The 19,236-nt window shown below is 36.5% G+C and overlaps 1 protein-coding gene across 1 annotated transcript in view; it reads right to left on the bottom strand.

Moving 5' to 3' along the window:
• The window catches only part of LOC108998258 (peroxisome biogenesis protein 1), a 37,796-nt gene that overhangs the window by 4,666 nt on the left and 13,894 nt on the right, over positions 1 to 19,236 (bottom strand). Inside the window, exons 3-12 of the mRNA XM_018974756.2 lie at positions 17,756 to 17,855; positions 16,290 to 16,784; positions 15,186 to 15,923; positions 14,784 to 14,875; positions 13,461 to 13,534; positions 13,051 to 13,273; positions 8,260 to 8,353; positions 7,978 to 8,132; positions 5,084 to 5,314; positions 2,599 to 2,799 (exon numbers count right to left, since the gene is read on the bottom strand). Coding sequence (XP_018830301.1) covers positions 2,599 to 2,799; positions 5,084 to 5,314; positions 7,978 to 8,132; positions 8,260 to 8,353; positions 13,051 to 13,273; positions 13,461 to 13,534; positions 14,784 to 14,875; positions 15,186 to 15,923; positions 16,290 to 16,784; positions 17,756 to 17,855 — 2,403 coding nt within the window. The remainder of the gene's footprint in view (positions 1 to 2,598; positions 2,800 to 5,083; positions 5,315 to 7,977; positions 8,133 to 8,259; positions 8,354 to 13,050; positions 13,274 to 13,460; positions 13,535 to 14,783; positions 14,876 to 15,185; positions 15,924 to 16,289; positions 16,785 to 17,755; positions 17,856 to 19,236) is intronic.

Genomic DNA, 19,236 nt, shown 5'->3' with positions numbered 1-19,236 from the left:
CACAATTGGGGCACAAACCGTCTTCCAACTAACTAGGTGGAATTTCTTCTCCTCCCCTAATCCTCCCCATAAGAATGCCATAAAAATTTTCTCAATCTTATTTGCCACCCCTGCAGGCATAGGAAAAAGAGAAAAAAATATGTGGGTATGTTAGAGAGTGTGCTCTTAATAAGAGTAAGACGCCCCCCTTTTGATAAGTACACCATTTTCCAACCCGCCAGCCTTTTCTCTATCTTCTCCACCACCCCATCCCAAATAGCTCTATTCTTGAACGATGCTCCTAACGGAAGGCCCAAATATTTCATAGGAAAAGAGGACATCCTGCAATCCAAAAGACTGGCAAGACTGCTTATATTATGAACCTCACCCACCGGTACCATCTCAGATTTGCTAAGGTTCACCTTAAGCCCTGACACTGCTTCGAAGCAAAGTAGCAATGCTCTTAGAGTTTGGACCTGACTACTCTCTGCTTCACAAAATACCAGAGTGTCATCTGCAAAAAGAAGATGTGAGATAATAAAAGGGCCACCCAAGCCATTTCCCACCTTAAAACCGGATAAAAAACCCCCATCAACAGTCGCCTGTACCATCTTACTCAATGCCTCCATAACGATGACAAATAAGAGAGGAGATAACGGATCTCCCTGTCGCAAACCCCTCGAGCTATCAAAAAAATCAGTAGGAGTGCCATTAACTAAAACTGAGAATCGGGCAGTTGAAATACAGTGCCTCATCCATGAAATCCACCTATTTCCAAAGCCACACCTCTCAAGCAGGTATAAGAGGAATTCTCAATTCACATGATCATAAGCCTTCTCCACACCTCTGAAACCACATATTTTCAAACTTATAATATCATTTGCCACCCTACATATCCTTTTTTTAATAGGTAATCAAGACGTTTTATTCATAAAAAGAGACAATGCCCAAGAACACAAGAAGTATACATGAGAAGTACTTAACAAGTGTTTACAACCAAAAATGGAAAATCATGTACATTTAGCCCATTAAAAACAATGACCCCTGCCCATAAGAACAATGTTTTAAAAAAGAAAACTTTAAACTCACAATCACAAAGAATAGAGAATCTAGCCAACCACTTTTGGCACAATTCAGAAATTGTATTTCACACTCTAAAAGAAGAGAAATCTATCCAATCTGACCATGTACAGGGTGTCTCAATTATTCAAACATGCAAACAACACTCCAAACAGCAAGCATATCAATAAGGCCTACTCAAAAAAATAGCCACAAAACTCCACCATAGCTGACACAAGCAAGCATCACCCAGTTTTTTACTCGGACAATGGGGTCATTAAAATCTCCACCGAGAGACCAAGGCAAGTTCCACCATCTCAACAAATCAACTAATTCATCCCACACAAAAATTTTCGCACTATCAGAGTTGGGATCGGGAGATAGAACTAATAAGATAATATTGAGGAATCATAAGCAATAAACGGAAGAGAAGAAAGTCAAACATTACATAGAGATTAACAACAATGGGTTAAAGAAGAAAAAGAAGATAGCGATGATGATGAATACGATGACATTTCACATTGATCACTAATACACAGAACTATAAAGAAGGTGATTACTATTAGGACTGTTCATCCGCGCCGGGTTTTTTCCCGGCCCGGTCTGGAACCCGGAAAACCGGGTTTCGGCCCGGATCAAACCCGAGCCGAAACCCGGGTTTGAAAACCCAGACCAACCCGGTCCGGGTACGGGTTTGAAACCCGGGTATTGGGTTTAAAACCCAGTTCCCAGATTTAAATCCTATTGGATCTGTGACGGAAAAGCTAGATCATTCAGGAATCTTTTAGTCCTTCAAGTTGAATGGACTCTATCTCTCTGTAGGAGAAGCTGTGGCCCATATATCGTCTTTGTGGAAGGCTCAGCCATGAGTTACAAAAGGGGTTCTATGGCACAACGGAAAGAAACAAAGATATACGAAGATACAGCAACACTTGGCAGATTGTTGCAATCTAGGAAGAGTTCTAGTCAGGAACTCAGGAGAGGAATTTTCTTTTGTTTTTTTTTTTAAACGGTTTCGGCTGTGAATGTTCATGCTTTTTATCCATATTTTTGTATCTTCCTTTTTACAAGATGAGGAAAGCTATGATCTTCTCAGAAAAAAATTTTGAACTTCAAATTTTTGCATTTCACCAATTAAAAAAAAAAAAAAAAATCCGGGGTTCAATCCGGAACCTGGAATCCGGGTTTTGAAAAACCTAGATTTACCCGGGTTCAGCCCGGGTCTGACCCAGGCCAACCTAGTCCGGGTTCCGGCCAGGGTTTGAAACCTGGGTCCCGGTCCGAGTATACCCGGGTTCCAGGGTTGGAACCCAGATGAACACCCCTAATTACTATAAAGCACAAATAGTTTCAAATAAAATAGAAAGGCCCAGAGCCCATAGAAGAAATCTGAGAACTTTTTTTTGATAAGTGAAATCTGAGAACTAATAGAAAAACAAGGCTACAATAAAATGCATGAAACAGAAAAGGCATGGGCTGATTAATATGAAGCTTCAGAAAATAAGGATTATCTACATACAGGTATACAAAAATAGTAGTAAGAATAAAGTTGCCTCTTACAGCTTGCTCAGAAGCACCGATGTATTTATTTAAGAGCTCTGGTCCTTTGACTGACATAAATCTCAAGGAACAAGCAGCAGCAGCAGCACCCACTATATGTGTCTTGCCACAACCAGGGGGGCCATATAAGAGAACGTTTGACCGCAACCTTAAAGGAGCTTGTGAAAAGGTATTTGGGAACTTTGAAGGCAACTCAATGATCTGACATTGACAACAGGAATTAAAATTGAAGGAGAATATAAAACACAGAACAACAGATTCCTACTGAACAATTAAAAGCAAAAAAAAAACATCATAACTGCAAATGTAACAAAATGCAAGTAAAAGACAGCATCAACACAAACAAGTAAACAACTATACCTGTCAATATGCTAATACTTCTATTGTTAAATACAATCTCTACTCCTAACTAACCTGTGTAACACTTTGCACCCCTAAATATCAAAACTGTTATATTGCACCTTCAACTAGCCAACTGTTTTTTTTTTATGTCGGGGAACCTGTCTAAGGCAAGGCCCTTTGGACCCACCCCTGCAGAATAAACCCCAGTCCCATGCACTGCACCCTCGGAAGTTTCCCTACACGAAACTGGTTAAATCGCTGGCTTTTCACCAGGGAGAATGACCCCAAATGATTGTTTGCACCCATGAGGTGTTGAACCTTGGACCTTGGACCTTGGACCTTGAAGAGAGTGAGACCCCAAGACCAAAGTTTTCACCACTTGGGCCAAACTAGCCAACTGTTAAATAGACCTTTCATTAAGATTCAAAGGTCAAGATTGGACAGAGTGTGCCATTTGCCAATTTCTGATAGTTAGAAGGTACAACATGGTAGTTTTAGTAGTTTGGGAAGCGAAGTGTAAATCTTTTGGATGTTCAAAAGTAACAAGTATATTAACCCTATTTTTTATTTTCCCTTCAAGGATTTGTAATGACATGTTGAAACCAACTGAAAGGTGAGAAGAAATTCTATAATTTGGTTCCATAAAGCAATAAAAATTTTGACAACATGTGGTCAAAGTGAGAGGAATAAAGATAGTGACAAGATATTATAATAAGATTAATTATCAGCTTCTACTTTTCTCTCCTTGACAAGAACAAACACAACTGTTCTTTCCACTGAGTAAAGCACCAGCTCATCCTTTTACCAACTACATGGAAAACAATGAAATTCAAGTCCTTTGGGCAAAAAATAAAAGAAAATGAAATTGAACTTCAGGACAAGGAGGAAATAGGTGAATCGGTGATCATGGATTTACAGCTATTTCTTTAAGTCAAAATTTCATATTTCAAAACTCAAAACACATGCATTTATTGTTCATCATCCCAGGTCCTTGGATGAATTGTCACGGTTTCGAAAAACATAGCTTCAAGGGTGCTGGCATTTTAGAAGTACAGACAAATAGCATTAATGTTCCTGTACACACACAAAGATCATACTCACATCTTCTTCTTTTTTTCCTTTATTTTCCTCTGCTCGGAAGGTAAGCACACTCTCACACAACATGCTACATGTAAAAACCAACATATGGCATGTAGGATCAAATGCAGATTACCAAGTATGAGAAAAGATAGGAAAGAACAAACGGCTATAACACCAGGGGAAAAGAAGACTTGGAACCAGGAGAAAGGATAAGTCAGAAGCTGCAAATATGCTCAGCTTAAAATCTTAGAAACACATTAATTGCGTAAATTCAAGGTTTTTTCATTAATTTCTTCTGCCATCCCTTCTTGAGTGTTACAGGGTCAGGGTCATTCTCATACTTGATCTGTAACTAGTCCACCATCTCTTTGGGAAGCAAATTATTGCTACTTTCACCAAAAATGATCATCTAACAAAGCTGTGAGAGTAGCTAATCTCCTCCAAATACGCAAACTATGATAGATAAGATAGTTCCAGCCAAATCAGTGGATTTGACTTTCCAAGCTACAGAAACAACTATGAACTTTTGTAGGGGACTTGTCTTTGTTTTAAGAACTTCCAAAGTTGTTGAGTCATGACTTCAGGTGGGACACCACAAGGCCAACATCACCTTAATGAAAATTAATACCATTTCGATTTTAAATTGACATGTACTCATTATCACAAGTTACAAAACCATGATGTGATAAGAGACCCTTGATGATTCATTCTTAGACAACTGTGATATTAAGAAATGGTTGAAATACAAAAAAGTTCACCATTTAGTGTTAGGAGATGCAGCCACATAGAATGATTACAACCATTATGTGTCAACAAAACACCACATAATGGAATTACATTACAAAGAAAATGTGTAACAAAAAGTGAGGAAGGGAATCTTTAATGAGCCACAAACATAATGAAATTTCTTACTTATAATCAAAAGAACAAAAAGCATGCAATAAAAAACAACCAAATGTTAAAAAATAAACAAAAAATAGTAGCAAATTTGCTATTTCACACAATAAATATGTCAATGTACATCAATGAATCAAGAATTAAAAAGCTAACGGGAAGATTTTACCTCCTGAATGGCATTCCGAATGTCGCTAAGACCACCAACATCATCCCACCCAGAACGACCAGCTTCGGGAGTAGATTTAGTGATGTCACGCATAGCAACTGGAAGGAAGTCATGCATTGCCAGGGAAAAATCTTCCTTCAATAATGTGGGCTTTCCATCCACCTCAAATGCAGAATGAGAAGGCAAAAAACGACCAACAGCGGCATGAACAGATCTATCAACCAATATTTCCTGAAAGGAACGAGATCATTTAACATTTATAGTTTCAAGAGAAGCAAATAAAGTGCTTCCAAGAAAAATATACAATTATCAGAACAATTATAAGATCCACACAGTCGGACAGATTACAATATTTAAGAGCTATAAACATGAAAGTGTAAATATATGAGACAAGTTATTGCTGAGATTTGCACTGGAACATATAGTAAAAGGTTTATTTTTTTAACCCGCTTCAATTACAGAATTTCAAGCAAGAGACCTATGATAGTAATTGTATATTATAATGGAAAATAGAAGTGTACGAAAGGAGGTGCTTATTTCACTGTACAGCCCTCACATATTCCATTCCATATATGAAGGAGAAATATTTACACTAAGACAAATGAATGTTCTGGAAAGGGACAATTCATCAAGACTCTTCTAGAAGGTTACAACATAGCATAACATTCTCTAACACTGACCCTCAAGCTGGTGCATATTTTTCATATAAGCCGAGCTTGGAACAAATCGACTTTGAATTTCATAATATACAATGACTTCGTAAAGATATCAGGAAGTTATCTTCAAACTTCAAATGGTGCATTTATGCCTCAACTTATTATCTTGTCTCGTGAAAAATGATATTCTAATCCTATATGCTTTGTCCTCTCATGGAACACAGGTTGGAGGCAATGTGTATGGTAGCTTGGTTATCAAAGCCAACTTCCAAAGAAACTGTTGTAACCAAGCAATTCGCTAGAAGTATGAGCCATTGCCTTGTATTATCCTTCTGCACTTGACAGAAAAATCAAACTTTGCTTTTTACTTCTCCATGATTGTAATACCCCATACTAACTGATAATGGTAGGTGGTTTATGGAATCCCACATGGCTTGGGAATGAGAAGTTCTTACCATTTATAATTATTCCAATGGGACTCCAATTGTATCATTGACTAGTCCTTTTGAAGTATAGGCCCAAATGTGGCTTGGGCCTCCCTTGGAGCATTAGAACGGTATCCAAGCTTATTCCAACCAGAAATGTGCCACCTATGACAGGCTGGCCTGACCAGCTTCATCCCGCCATGATCACTCCTATCGTTAACGATGTAGATCAGCATGATCCATGGTGCTATACTTCCAACAATGGTGTTGGGGGCACCCAAGATGTAACCATGCTCTAGCACCAAATGATGCAGGGAGTATTAGGGGATGCTTGGGGAATGAGATTAGATGAGATGAAAATTTTGAGAATAGTAGTAAGATAGTTTGAGTTACATATTTATTGGGTTTTGAGAAATGAGAGAGACAAAGTTGAATAAAAAATATTATAAAGTTAAAATATTATTATAATATAATATTTTTTAATATTGTTTTTGTTTTGGGATTTGAAAATGTTGAATTGTTTTTTGTTTGGAAGTTTGGGTAAGTTGTAATGATTAGTTTGAAAGTGTTTGTGTTTGAATGATGTTTGGGAAGGAAATGAGATGAGATGAGATGATGGAAATTGTTTCCAAACATTTTTGATAAATAAGAGTAAATTTATTGATACGAATGAAATAGGCATTGTCCGTGTACATAGGAAGTATACAAAAGAGCACCTAAATACATTTTAAGATCAAGAGATTAAAGACAAAAAGTCATGCACATTGTTTCCATCAAGTACAATGGCTGAAAACCAAAGCATTAAAGTGTGTATGAAAAAACTCTGCAACTCCGACATTGTACGCTCCCTATCTTCAAAACATCGCTCATTGCTTTCCAAACATCCCCTTAATCAACCCACAAAACCAAAGAAGGAGAGGATAAAAAATCTTAACTCAACTTGGCTGTAGCGGAACTGCTAAAAGCGGAGGAGAAGAAACAGAGTGCAAACAGAACTTAATATTTCATGAATTGCTTGACAGAATATATTGTAAGATAATCATCAAAATTTATTACCTGACAATCTACCAGGATAAACTATGGTTCATAAATAAGCCTAGATTTATCAATATTTTTTAATTATTCTAAAGCCCCTCATATTTTGTTCCCATTTTAATTAGAATGAAGTCTCTAAAATAGACTAGTTTTCTGATGGTTCTTTCAGATTTCCTATTGGAGTTTGAATCATCATGAACTTCTTCAGGACTGCTGGAAGTCTCCGAATGCTCCCGTGATACTTGCTATTTTATGAGAACTTGTAATCAAACATGAGAACAACGTGTCCCTATACCCCCCTACTTGCACAAAGTGGCGCCAATTTTAGTCTCCTCATTCAAGTTAATTTCTCCACGTCAATTGGTAAGTTTCCCTTTGGGCACACTTCTGTAGAGATAGGCTAGTAGCCCCATACCAAATACAAAAATAAAACAAAATAAAAATAGACACTGTTATGATATATTTTATGTTAAGGTTTAAGCAGGCAGAATCTATTGATGGCAGCAATTCTTGTTGCTATCATTTTCACTTTGAAATTTACCTCAGTCACCAATTCTAATTGTATTTTGCAGTAATAGTGAGTGGTAAACATTCTCCAATACGTCACCCATAAGCAGTGTTTTATAGTGAGCATCCTAGAAACTGCCAAACATCTAGAGATAAAGTGTTGAAACCTGAGGTATATAATGACCATGAAGGCTTGTAATGGAAGGTGTATTTTACAAGATACAAAACAATGGGACATATACATTTGCCTTGGAAATAACAAGATGAATACCAGATCATATGCATCATAGCCATCGCATTTGGAAGCTACTTCTAGCAAGATTTCATCGGAACATTGTAAGGAGCGCCTCTGAATTTCATGCTTCAATATAGCCCTGCGTTCTGAGGCAGCAGGAGCAGGTAGTTGAATATGGAAGTCAAACCTTCCTGAAAATGACCAAATTCAGAAAGGTAACAATTCAGAATATTAATTTAGAGGAGAGAGACCCAGAGCTTCTTTACATCCACTACAAATCTAGGACAGTGCCCGTTACACATGCAAAAAGATACAAACCTGAAGAGCTCAATGACTGTGGTATATTCTCCAGAGACTTGACTGAAGCTACAAAGGCAACAGGACCAATTCCACATGAGCTCTTACGCTTTTCCTGTTCGGTGGACCCATGAATACCATCAATTGACTTGGGGCTTAGGACAACAGAGTTGTAACCACAGCCACAACAGTAAAAAAACTTCAGAACATAAATTTAGTTCATTGCATTATTTTTTATTTAAAAGTAAGAGTATAGTTCATTGCATTATTATCATCAAGAGCCAGTACAACAAATAAATAAATAAACAATTACATGCAATAAATAACGACTTACCACCAATTTCTATGCTAGATGTAAATTAGGACTTCCATAGAAAAGGCAATATAATTTAAAGCAACTAGTCAGGAATGACATAACTTTCACTTAATTATGAAAAGAATGAACTGCTTTTAGGAGAAGCAATATAACTATAATAGAAAATCTTAGATTGAGATCATGCATTTATGTCCATTTCTCCTTTAAGATTTGTGCTAGTCAAACTACAACAGCATAAAGTGGCTGCAGGGTCATAGATCCATAAAAATTAAGATTACTAAGAAATATATAGAACTATATAGTGTTCCATTGGCACAATTGCAGCTTGACAATGAACATAGCAGACAAGAGAGCATATATTTTTATGGGTAGAAATGCCTGAAAGTGTGTAGCACAATTAAAGAGAAACCTTTGAAAAATCTAGGGCTACAAATGAACAGAGTAGCTCGTGAACAACTAAAGCTCGGCTCGTATATACGCGGTTCATTTAATAAATGGGATGTTCGTAAACACTAATATTGGGTCAAATATTAAACAAGCAAAACTCATATAAACTCGGCTCGACTCGGTTTAGGCTCATGAACAAATCTCACATAAGCTTGACTTGTCTCGTTTGAGCTCGTAATGTGTTATATATGTATTTGTTATATTTATTACATGTTAGTTGTATTTTATATACTTAATCGTATATTATTAATTTATTTATAGTTTACCTTATTTAATATAATTATTATGTTCCCTAAGTGTGTATAGGATAATTTTTATAATTCTTTTTATAGAATATATTTTATGTAATTAGTTATGAATATTTAGCCGTGTGTTTTATTTTTTTTATAAGTAATAATATTATATATATATATATATATCAATAGGAGTAACCAAGTACACTGGACGTATACAAGAAAAGCATCTAGCCCATACAAGAAAGCCCCTAATGACCCAAAAGCCCATGAAAACCCACCGAAAATACACAAAGCCTGAATTGGAAAACTATCAATACACCTCCCCGACCCCAGACCCTAGTGTTTTATTACTAGTTATATGATATATCAAGCTATTTTATGTCTATAAAACAATGTATTTTATAAATTTAGTTAATTATATTATGTAATATAACATTAATGTTATATATATTAATTTTCTAATTGTTACATAGATTATAGCCTATTGATATGGTAATAAATGAATGAGTGAATACACATTTACTTGAAACAACTACTAGATTAACTTTAATTGATTAACTATAATTCGTATATATAATCCACATCATAACATAAGTCGATGGTATTTCTTTTTAATTTAGGAATCATATCATTAACCTTATAAACAATATGGTTTTCATTATACTAGATAAATGATAACACATATTGTGAGTTATAACTATTACTAATTATTTATAATTGCGTATTATTACATTTTTATAGTGTAATATATGTACAATAACTTATATATTATAAATATATACTTACATCATATGCTTGTAATACACTAATAAATATAATATTTAGTAATGTATGCTACAATATATTCATAACTTATATTTAATAATAATATATTATACAACTTGAAGTTTTGATTTATTATCTTCTCTATATATATTAAATGTTTCAGTTTATTACATCTATCTTATGTATTAGTTTTTTAATTTATAATTATAAGTTAATTTGTTTTATAAAAATTTATATCATAAGAATTTTTTAATCAAAACTATTTGGTTGAATAGTTAAATGGTTAGAATTTTTTGTAAAATTTAAAATTTTTTTATATTAATCAAAAGATGAGCATAAGAATTAAAAAAAATTGAGTTCGAACTCGATTCGTTCGTTTATTTTTAGTCGAGAGGTTAACGAGCCGAGTTCGAACAATGATATTCGAGTTTTATTCAAGTTCGAACGAGTAAACATGCTCATTGAGCTCGAGTACCCTTGTTTGAATTCGGCTCGACTCAGTTCATTTGCAGCCCCAGAAAAATCTATACAAACTCAATGTTTACAGGTTTCCATAAAATGCAGCATGAGCATTTAAAATGACACAAGGCAGGAAAGGAAGAAACAAAAGGTGAACAAATGGGAAACTTAACAGTTTGAGGTTCAAATTCTTAAAATTTGAACAGTTTATTTCAGTTTGATCAAAGATCTCAAAAACATATCCTTGAAATGATTAACATCCTTAGAGTGACAACCAAGTTAGAACCATAATAAGCAGTTCTAAAAAATAGTAAGGTATGCGTCTGAGTCTGCAGTCCATAGACTGTGAGAACCACATATAAGGTAAGTAGGGATATACTATTTAGTAAACGACTTAACCATCTCGCCCACTTGTGTAACGCCCCAATGGAAGGCCCAAACCACATGGCCTATACTCCAAAAGGACTAGTCAATGATACAATTGGAGCTCCATTAGAACCTTATAAAGAGCAAGAACTTCTCCTTCCCAAGCAATGTGGGATCCCATACACCACCTACCCTTATCCATATCATATGAGGTATCACAATCTACCCCCCTTAAATTCCCGACGTCCTCATCGGGCCTGTCCATTATAGGTGGCACGGCTCAATTCTCACATTTCTGGTTGGGATAGGCTCTGATACCATTTGTAACGCCCCAATGGAAGGCCCAAACCACATGGTCTATGGCCCAAACCACATGGTCTATACTCCAAAAGGACTAGTCAATGATACAATTGGAGCTCCATTGGAACCTTATAAAGAGCAAGAACTTCTCATTCCCAAGCAATGTGGGATCCCATACACCACCTACCCTTATCCATATCATATGGGGTATCACAATATACCATTTGTAACGCCACAATGGAAGGCCCAAACCACATGGCCTATGGCCCAAACCACATGGCCTATACTCCAAAAGGACTAGTCAATAATACAATTGGAGCTCCATTGAAACCTTATAAAGAGCAAGAACTTCTCATTCCCAAACAATGTGGGATCTCATATACCACCTACCCTTATCCATATCATATGGGGTATCACAACTTGAGAACACGTACTTGAGGGGATGTTGTACCAGGCGAGCAAAGGATTAGCGGGCATAACACCGAGCAAGCAACGTGTGAAAGCAAGAATGAGATGGGCAAGCAAGGTATTAGGCAAACCGGGCAACAAGCGAACAGCATACAAAAATGATATGCATCCAAGCAAGTACTCGGAATCCGTTAGCTCGTGTCTTGATAAAGGCCCGAGCAAGTGCTCGAAAGTGACTTAATGAAAATCCGACCAAGTGCTTGGGAATGTACAAGGTGCTCTCACAATACAACATTATTTGAGAGAAGGATCGCGAACTTCACACTCCACCCTGGCCATCCACAGCTGGCATCAAAAGCTTTATTAACATGTTTTACATTCACAAGTGGCAATTAAAAAGGGCAAACCCCGATGGAGGAGTTCGTTCCTCTCTCTCTCTCGTCTATTATGTGTTCAACTCAAAAAATCCTTCCTCTATAATACTTAAGCACGCACATACTTAGAGGCTCGATGTCATCACTGGACTAGCAACCTCGGCTTGAAGATCTGCCAACCCACAAATGAACAAAACTCAGTGAATATTCACTACTCGAGGTAAGTACCATCTGTGATGGTGCTTACAATATGTGTTTGGTGATCGTGGGTTATGCTATTATATGTTCGTTTCAAGTTTGTAGCTTTCGAAATTGTAATTGGGTGATGATTTTAATTATCTTGTGTTACACTGAATACTTGTAAGTTGACTTCATCGATGACGCTTTATGTTAGATGACCAAAACTGCGACATCGAATATTTTACATTGTTGCTCAGATCCTTATGTTTATACTTGTATATTCATTGTCATTACATGCATTATATGCATTGTCATGGTTTTTTTTTTTTTTTATTTACCGAGATTTCTCAAAATCTCACCATGGTAGTCCCACTACAATTTCACTCATCGAAACCGTTGACTTTGATTCAGATGTGGGCAACGAGGGCATGTACGAACAGGACAACCCAACACAACCCGAGGAGTGAGACAGGGTTTGTCACTGGTCGGGCTATCCTTATGTTGATGATTATTTATGTTTTTTATTTTAATGAAGTTGTTGGACAATTTATGGTTGTAATGACTTTATAACGACATTGTGATGTTCAAACAATGTGACTTATGGATGGCATTTAAGATGCCAGGTTTGATGTTTTAAAATCTTCTCTAATACTAATGTTTGTAGTTATACATGCCCTTTTTATTTTTCCACTGCGAATTTTTATACATATGTATGCTATTGAGTACACAAAACTTCCACAATCGCGAGGGGTGTGACACTTGCGGTATACATCCCAAAGCCACGGTTCTCCGGCAAAACACAAAAAAAGGTTATTATCTTACTTATTCCACCAGATAACAGTTAACTCTACAAGGAACTATGTATCAATGACAGATAAGATAACAGATTATGCCATACCATCAGCATGAGTGTTATAATTAGAGGAAAGTGTGGAACTAGTAAACCATAAATAATCCTTACCCCATATTCATCCATAATGTCCGTTAGAAATTCTGTAAGTGCAGCAACAGAGGTTGATGGTTGGGATCCTTCCAAGTCAGAAGAGGATGAAATAATGCTGTCAAGATCATCAAAGATAACAATCGAAGGTGCATGATCTAAAGCATCAGATATGTAGCTGGACAGTTCTTGTCGAACGATCGAGGCCTTTTCTGTAGCAAGTTGAGAGCAAGACACAAAAACCCTGCATATGTGAACCTACATTAGAGCAGTTAATATAGATTTCACACCAGGAGCCCCCATATTAATATTCTTGGAAGGTGCAAAGAAGTTCAATTCATGGAGTCATAACCCCTCTAAATCAGCATTTCAAATATGTCAAGTACCAACAGAGTGGAAAAGACATTGATGCGTTAAATATAAGTCCATACACATGTGCTAAGAAGCCGTCATGATCTTCAAAGAATTTTGCAACAGCTCTCGCTAAAAATGTCTTTCCAGAACCCTAATAGTCAAAGACATGCCAAATTAAAATCATCAATTGTCTGAACAGACACACAATAAATGATCTAAAGAATGTAGAGGACTAAAAAACTCTTAAGATGAATTGGTTCCAGAAATTAAAAAATTATATATATCTACCATGCTATTTTACAATACAAAACTTAGGGGAACTTTCTACTCAAAAACTTAAGAAAAATAAAAACACAAACATATAGGACCCATAAAAAATAAAAGGAATGACATAACCACCAATTTAGCAAGTAATAACTATTTTGAGTTGAGTTTAGTTGTGTTAAGAATAGAAAGCTGGTCTATAAAACAAGCATTTAATTTGAACCCTACACTTTTCACTGTAATATACATAATTGATGAACCACTAGCCTGACAGAAGATGAAAACTTTCATACCAAATCTGAGCACAACATGACCATCTGCTTCTCATAATGTTATAATACAGAACCTAGCTTGGATAATCATATCAACCAACACTTTTCATCTCCCTAGTTAAATTCCACCAGGTTCAAAATTATGAAAGCTCCAGATATTAAGTACAAATTCTATTCAACTTTTTTTTAATCTAGAGGAGTCTAGAAATATTTAGGCAGCTTGCAAAATGACAATATGACAATATAAAATATCAGGTTTTTGTGGGATGATATTTTCAGCCGGACTGAAGAGGCATGGATTATGCCTAGACGGGTGGTGGAGTTGTTTGGGTGTTGGAAGGGTCTTCGGGGTAATATACATGTTGCTTCGGTTTGGAATATAATTCTTCATTGTATGATGTGGTACCTTTGGATGGAGAGGTATGATAGGTGTTTTGAAGACCAGGAGCATTCTTTGGATGAGCTGAAAAGATTCTTCTTCAACACTCTTTTTCCTTGGGCTTTGATCATTGATTGTAATGGGAATAGTTTTCACAATCTGCTTGTATCCATTTCTAGTCCCTAGATGATGTTAGGTGTATTCCGTGTATACGTCCTGTATAGTTGGGCTATGCCTCTTTACTTTTAATAAAATCTTATTCTTACTTATCAAAAACAAATGACAATATAAAACCTATTCAGTAGTTATCATAAAAGGAATAGCATGCAAGTGATTTGTCCAACTCCCAAGACATCTAATCTACCACTTGTAAGGAGGTTCCTTTTCCCCTCAAGTACTAAAACAATAAAAGCAGCAAATCAATATACTCAAAACATTTTACTTATCAAAAAAAAAAAAAAAATATACTCAAAACATGTACTCACCGGAGGCCCATATATTAGCACATTTCCAGGGAGAGGAAGATTGTAAGAAGTAAACCACATCCCAGAAGAAGGAGATAACAATACCATCATCCCTGCATTTGGAACACATTTAAAGCAGAAGACAATGCTTTTAACCAGGGGAAGAAAAATGGTGTACCATCACATAGTCGTCCATGAAATACATGTCAGTGGAAAAAACAAGTTTAGAAGAACAAAAATGTAAAGTTTCATCCAAGGCCTAATGAAAAGGCAATGTGATGCAGTAATGACAGCATTTCAGCCACCTGTTTGAGTGTACATGGCCATAACAAAACATTTATTGGCAGATGTCACACCATGGGCAATAGGAGTTTCACGCAAGTGAGAATTGAAAGAAGTCATTTAAGAGTAAAGAATACCTACTATTTATAACATCAGATGCAGTCGTCCCCTTCCAGCTCAAGGAAGATATATCTGAACTAATGTGTATATCAGAGGTTCTCTCTTGGACAGCATGGAAAGATACAGGGTTCCCCAAATTCAGATTTTCAAATGCTCTGCCCAGAATATCATTCCTCCGATCAAAAGTAATCTCATATGCATTTATTTTTGCAGCATGAAGAGATTCATCAGTAATAGTCAATAAATATGAAATTTCAATTGGGAGTTCCATAGTCTTGTTTCTGTCCTGCAAAGAACCATTGGCTGAAGCCTGTAACTTTCCATTGGTCCCACGCTTGTAACCTTTCACCTCATAGTGAAGCAAGGTTTCATTTCCTAAAAGCAACATATTAACTTCTGCCCCTTCAGTTGAAGCAATAGCATCAACCTGTGCCAGAACCCATGCCCTGAGAAGACACTGTAATCCCTTTGCACTGTCGGACTGACAAGCATCCCTCACATCCTCTTTACAAGTAGATTCATCAAAAAGAGCAGAAATAACTTCATCATGGATTGACCAATCTACATGATCCACATAGGTGCCTGAGTTTGTTTTCGGGAGCATATTTTTTACCATGCTATTTTTATGGGCATCGAGCACTTCTAGACCATTTTTCTCAAGAGCATTATTCTTCCCAAACTTCTTAAAGTGGCAAGGAGAAAGTGAAAGAAATGGGATATCCTTCTTCAAATTAACATCACGTCCCTTCAGAAAGACCCCTGCAGGTATGAGAGCATTCTCATTTGAGCAATCTGTTTTATAAATGAATTGTTGGACTTCAAGTAAATCTTTATCACGATACTTTTTCTGCAGAATACTTTACTGAAAGAAAAAAAATTCTACAGGATGTTTTTTTCCTAAAAGAATAGGCAAGCTTAGCTTGCTCCATTGGCTATGCAAAGGAGGAAGACAAGGTCAAGGCACAGATGAAAGGAACTCCTGAAATTAAAACTAAAGAAAACTAACATCAAATTCTGAAAAATCTACACAAAACCATTTTAGGAAGTAAGAAGATCTCATATATATAATTTAGAGGGCATGAAGGTAGGGTAAGAATACTTTATTAGACGTCAGGAAAAACGTACATGAACGCAAGCTAACTCCCAAATAAAGACGAAGAGGCTTTGCGATCATTACATGTCCTTTAGCCACTGAATCCGAAATTAAAAGACGAACAATTGCTTGACGATTTTTCTTCTTGTCAGCTAAATTTCCAGTGCCAGCTACCTTTGGAGTTGAACTGCCTTTTGTTCTCAAGGCATCATTATCAGAATTCTTTATGCTTTCTTCTGATGAAGATCTTGGAATTATAACAACAAACTGAAGAGAATCTAATGATAATGTTTTAGCCGTTTCTGAGTGAATAAAAGCAACAGAAGTGAGAACTACGCCAAGCTCAACACCACGAACATTGCTTCTGTGAATAAATCTCCCGTCTGGAGCTTGAATACGCAATAGTGCCCTTGCAATATGTTCTTTGGTAGAAGTACAATGTTGCTTGTAACCAACTTCATGTGCATTCACATTCTTCTTGCGTCTCTTTGGAGCAACTGCAACTTCAGATCCTGGCATGAGTTCCACTGGCAGAAAGTCACAAGTCAGACAAAGTCCCAGCAGATTAACATCTATAACCTCAAATATCAAGGCTTAAAAACCATTTGAAATAAAATTTTAAAATTGTATGAACTTACAACACCATGGATGACCAAATACACAAGGTTCGCAGATATCTAATCAGCACAAGCAAAGAGGAGAGACAAAAGGAAAATTGATTCAGCCACTAAAAGTGCCATAATCACCACTTTCTAAAAGTGCTTGTAATAGCAAGTGAAAATGATGAAATTTCTTAGTGATTTGCATAACCGATCCAGTGAATAACATGGACACAGAAAATATGAAGCCAGATGCAGATTGTAAAGGCAAAATCTTTCTGTGTCATTTCAGTCACTTGGAAACATTGACATATTAAAACACAAAGTATACGCGAAAAGAAAAAACAAATCACGTGGAAACTCGAGGAAACCTAAATAAACCTTTTTTTACATTGCAAGAAAACTTAACAAGATAGTTAACCTAATATGACTAAATTTTGAAAGTCGGTTTAATGCAGATCAACAGTCGAGAAGCACATCAAAATGTAGAAGATCGTGGAGTTGAGATGACACCTTCCACAATATTGAAGTCACCATTATCAAGTTTTAAAGAATTCAAGCATGCAATAGCAAGGTTCCCTACTAAATAATCTGAAAATAATAAGAATTGTTTTAGCTCAACAACTAAAATGTGCAAATATGAGATTGAAAGCATATCGATCACTGCAAAATGTAGAAGATCGTGAAGTTGAAATGTCAAGAATTCATTTTGTCAACTCCTTATCAATAACTGAAGTAAACTTCATGACAAAGTTGAATACAAGTTAGTTAATTTACGTGTGACAAATAGCAGCAGTTCTCCAATGAAGTAACAACAAAGTTTTTTGAACTTCAGTTGAACCAAGTAGCATCACCATTTGAATGAGAACAGTAGTCAGGAATTACTTTATATTTCTTACCCACCGCTTTCTTGGGAAATGTTGAAGCCACAAGGAATGTGATGACAGTGTGCCCATGCAGCCACAAAGGAAATTTCATTTCTTCGTGGACAATTCTGACCTGTGTTTAGTAAAAGGAGGTGTCAACTAATGCTTATACTAAAATATTGACATTAAAGCTATGTTCTGGCTACATATAGCCAAATAACTAGAAAGTCAATTTTATGGGAACAGAAAAGAAAGAAGAAAACAGAACTGTTTTGAAACTATTAAAAGGCATCCAGAAAGTTTAAACCATGTAGAAATAATTTTTTATAGGTAAAACCAAAATTTTATTGAAACACAGCAAAAGGTGTTGCCTAAGTACATAGGAAGTATACACAAGAAAACATCTAATTACAATCTAGGAACTAGAAGATGATACAAAAAAATCATGAACGCTAGTTCCGTTGAGTACAATAGCAGAAAACCAAAGAAATAATGTTTGAAAGAATAGGTTTCTAAGCTCATCCAAAGAACGCTCCCTATCTCCAAACCTCCTCTCATTTCAAGCCAAATGCACCACATAAGACATGAGGGAATCATCCTCCACACAGCAGCCACATAAGGACTGTCATGCAGGCCATTCCAACAAGCTAGAAGACCCACCACCCTCCTAAGCATCACCCATGCAAGCCGGTCCTGCTATATCTCATTCCGTAATGCCCTCGCCACCTCACAATGTAATGGTAAGTCATCCATGGATTCACCATTCTTTCAACACATATAGCACCAATCCATGATAAGAAGTCCTCATTTCCTCAAATTGTCCATAAGATTTTCTCAAGAGAGGCAGTCCAAACAAAAAGAGCAACTTTAGTAGGCACCGTACACCTGCAGATACTCTTCCAAGGAAAAGAAAGATAACTCTGAGAAGACGACACCTTGTACATGGATCAAACAGCGAACTTCTTGCTCCCAGTGTGCCTCCAAAGCAACCTATCCACCCCATGACTACCTATGCTCGAAGAATAACTCCGAAATGACTCGAATTTCCCAATCTTGGTCAGCTCTAACAAAAAGAACATTCCACTGATGAAAGCCATTAGAGTGGTCCAATTGATCCAACATTGAAGCCTCCTCGTCAGATGCAATTCAATAAAGAGCTAGAAACACCATCTTGAGAGGTAAACTCATCTTGAGAACGAAACTAACACACCAAACATCATGCCAAAATCTATTCTTGGACCCCACTCCAACCATAATAATATGATTGGCAAATACCTCCCATCCTTTCCTTATAAATTTCTATAGCCCACCCATATGCTCCCCCTCACATCATTAGAGCACCAACCCCCCCAGGCACTCTCATGCTTCAAATTAATTACCTCCATCCATAGAGACTCCCCCCCCTCTTGGTGAAATCGCCACAAGCATTTACCCAGCAGCCTTATTAAAAATTCTCAAATTGCAAAGCCCTGACCCTCTACTAGAAATTGGAGAGCAAACCTTGCACCAACTAA

The sequence above is a fragment of the Juglans regia genome, chromosome 12 (genome assembly GCF_001411555.2).
Source record: "Juglans regia cultivar Chandler chromosome 12, Walnut 2.0, whole genome shotgun sequence".
Lineage (NCBI taxonomy): Eukaryota > Viridiplantae > Streptophyta > Magnoliopsida > Fagales > Juglandaceae > Juglans > Juglans regia.
Note: the sequence above shows the minus strand (reverse complement) of the source record. Positions and strands in the feature narration are given on the sequence as shown.